Below are 2,500 nucleotides of genomic sequence, written 5' to 3' on the forward strand. Positions count from 1 at the left end.
CTATTCCTAATTTACTTCAATATTTTTAGTAAAGTAATTTGTGCTTTAGATCAAAAAATTAACATAATTCCGCATATGTAGAGTTCATAAGAGATATATAATTAGGTTTGCTTTTCTCCTAAAACGCATATCATTGATAGCTCAGTGGTTTAGTGCACTGTCATAGTATCATTTCAGGTGGAGAGGGGGGAGGGGTTTAAGACCTCCCATTAGCATAATAAATTTTGAATTTTTTTTAATCTTGCTTATATATTTATAGCAAAAAAAAAAAAAACAATATTGCAAAAAAGATTTCTAATTGTTAAAATAAAATTTCAAAGTTTTCTCATTTTATAGATATATTACATTTTATAGATATATCATACATTTCCATATTCTGCCTGCAAACTCAACATATGCTAAAGACGCTTTTACTTACAGACATTTGTATGTAAAGCTCTACAAATTGCAGAAATAAGATCTTAGACCATTAAAAACTACACACACGGCCTTAGCTATCAAATAAAAAAAGTGAAGTCACATACGCCCAAATTTTTAGCTTTAACACTTTAGGAAAAAGTCGTGTCTATCATTTTTAATGGTCTAAGAAATAGATAACGCAATTTTAGCAATCAAAAATTATCAAGAGAAGCGCAAATTGAAGTTTTAAATTTTTTGTTTAGATGAGAATGTTTTGTTACTTTTCAATCTTGTCAACTTTTTTTAATTCAATAACAAAATTTTTTTAATTCAAGCACAAAAATTCAAAACAAAACTGCTTGAGCAAAAAATACTTACTATTAGAAATTATTAGAAAAGTTTGCTTATATTACACACGATCCTGTATATATAATATTATATAAGCAGATCTTTTACATTTAACATATATGTTTATGTATAAGCTCAACTTTATTATAAATCATTATAAAAAACAAATATTTATATAAAAAAACAATTAGTTACTAAAATTTAGAACACATTTTGAAGACTTTAAAAGAAACTATGCTAAAATATGATTTCTTTCTTCAATAAAGTTTCTTTTAATTAAAATAACTAAGTATGCTATTGGAGAAGGTATTTATGTTTTAGCATAACAATGCGTGCGCTAACAAAAGCTTTTTGTAAGTTTTGCCAAAATATAAATAAACTAATAGAAGATATAGAACTATAATATTTATTATAGTTTTTATTTTATATTGTGGATTTAACAATACCAATAAATTGAAATTTTTATTAAGTTATTATTAAATACCTAACATGATATCATTATTTTTAAAAGTTTTAAAAAAGAAATGTCAAAACAACCTTTACTTTATTTTTATTTCCTTAAAGTTTATACATGATTGTATTAGTAAATAAATTAAACAAACTAAATAAATTAAAGAAGTAAATTAAACAAACTAAATAAATTAAAGAAATAAATGAAACAAACTAAATTGAGAAAAATTCACTATTCAGAATCATTGGATAATAGTTTACAATCATTAAGTCATGCATATATCATTAATTTGTGCGCAGTTTGCAAATGCGAAAAAAACTTTTTTTGAAAAATAACAATTGATTAAATTCAATAAGCATCTTTGATATATTAAATAACTTATAAACTAGAATAAAAATTATTTGAAAATAAAACTTAGCTATTTGACATTTATCTTTTAAATTAGACATTCGCTAATAAATGAAGATACAAACATCAACATTCATTAAAAGAAAAATGATTTATATTGCCCTGTATATATCAACCCTTGGAATTAGGAAAAACGAGGTAAGCAATAATATGTTGACCACAATCTTTAAGAGGTCAGGATGAGGTCAGCTAAAAAAATCGAATACAAAGGTCTTACCATAAAACATAGAAACAAGGTCAGCAATTTTTTGCCGACCTCAAACACTTTAAGGTCGGCAGTTATTGCTGACCCTAATTCTATATATATATATATACACACACACATATATATACATATATATATATATATATATATATATATATATATATATATATATATATATATATATATATATATATATATATATATATATATATATATATATACTATATATATATATATACATATATATATATATATATATATATATACATATATATATATATATATATATATATATATATATATATACATATATATATATCATATATATATATATATATATATACATATATATATATATATATATATATATATACATATATATATATATATACATATATATATATATATCATATATATATATATATATATATATATATATATATATATATATATACACACACACACATATATATATATTATATATATATATATATACATATATATATATATATATATATATACATATATATATATACATATATATATATATATATATATATATATATATATATATATATATATACACACACATATATATATATATATATATATATATATATATATATATATATATATATATATATAAAGAAACAAAATAAAATTAACTTAATTTTAACCTTCACATTCAA

General features: G+C 20.0%; 1 protein-coding gene across 3 annotated transcripts in view; it reads right to left on the reverse strand.

Annotated features, from left to right (window-relative positions):
* The window catches only part of LOC105846105 (diacylglycerol kinase theta), a 100,839-nt gene that overhangs the window by 96,503 nt on the left and 1,836 nt on the right, over positions 1–2,500 (reverse strand). For all 3 annotated transcript variants that reach the window (XR_010638234.1, XM_065796276.1, XM_065796277.1), the window contains exon 3: positions 2,489–2,500. This exon is cut by the window's right edge and continues 88 nt beyond it. Coding sequence is in view for 2 of the 3 variants with exons in the window: in XM_065796276.1 (XP_065652348.1) it covers positions 2,489–2,500 (12 nt within the window). In the remaining variant the exon portion in view is untranslated. The remainder of the gene's footprint in view (positions 1–2,488) is intronic.

The sequence above is a fragment of the Hydra vulgaris genome, chromosome 04, assembly GCF_038396675.1.
Source record: "Hydra vulgaris chromosome 04, alternate assembly HydraT2T_AEP".
NCBI classification, from domain to species: Eukaryota; Metazoa; Cnidaria; class Hydrozoa; order Anthoathecata; family Hydridae; genus Hydra; species Hydra vulgaris.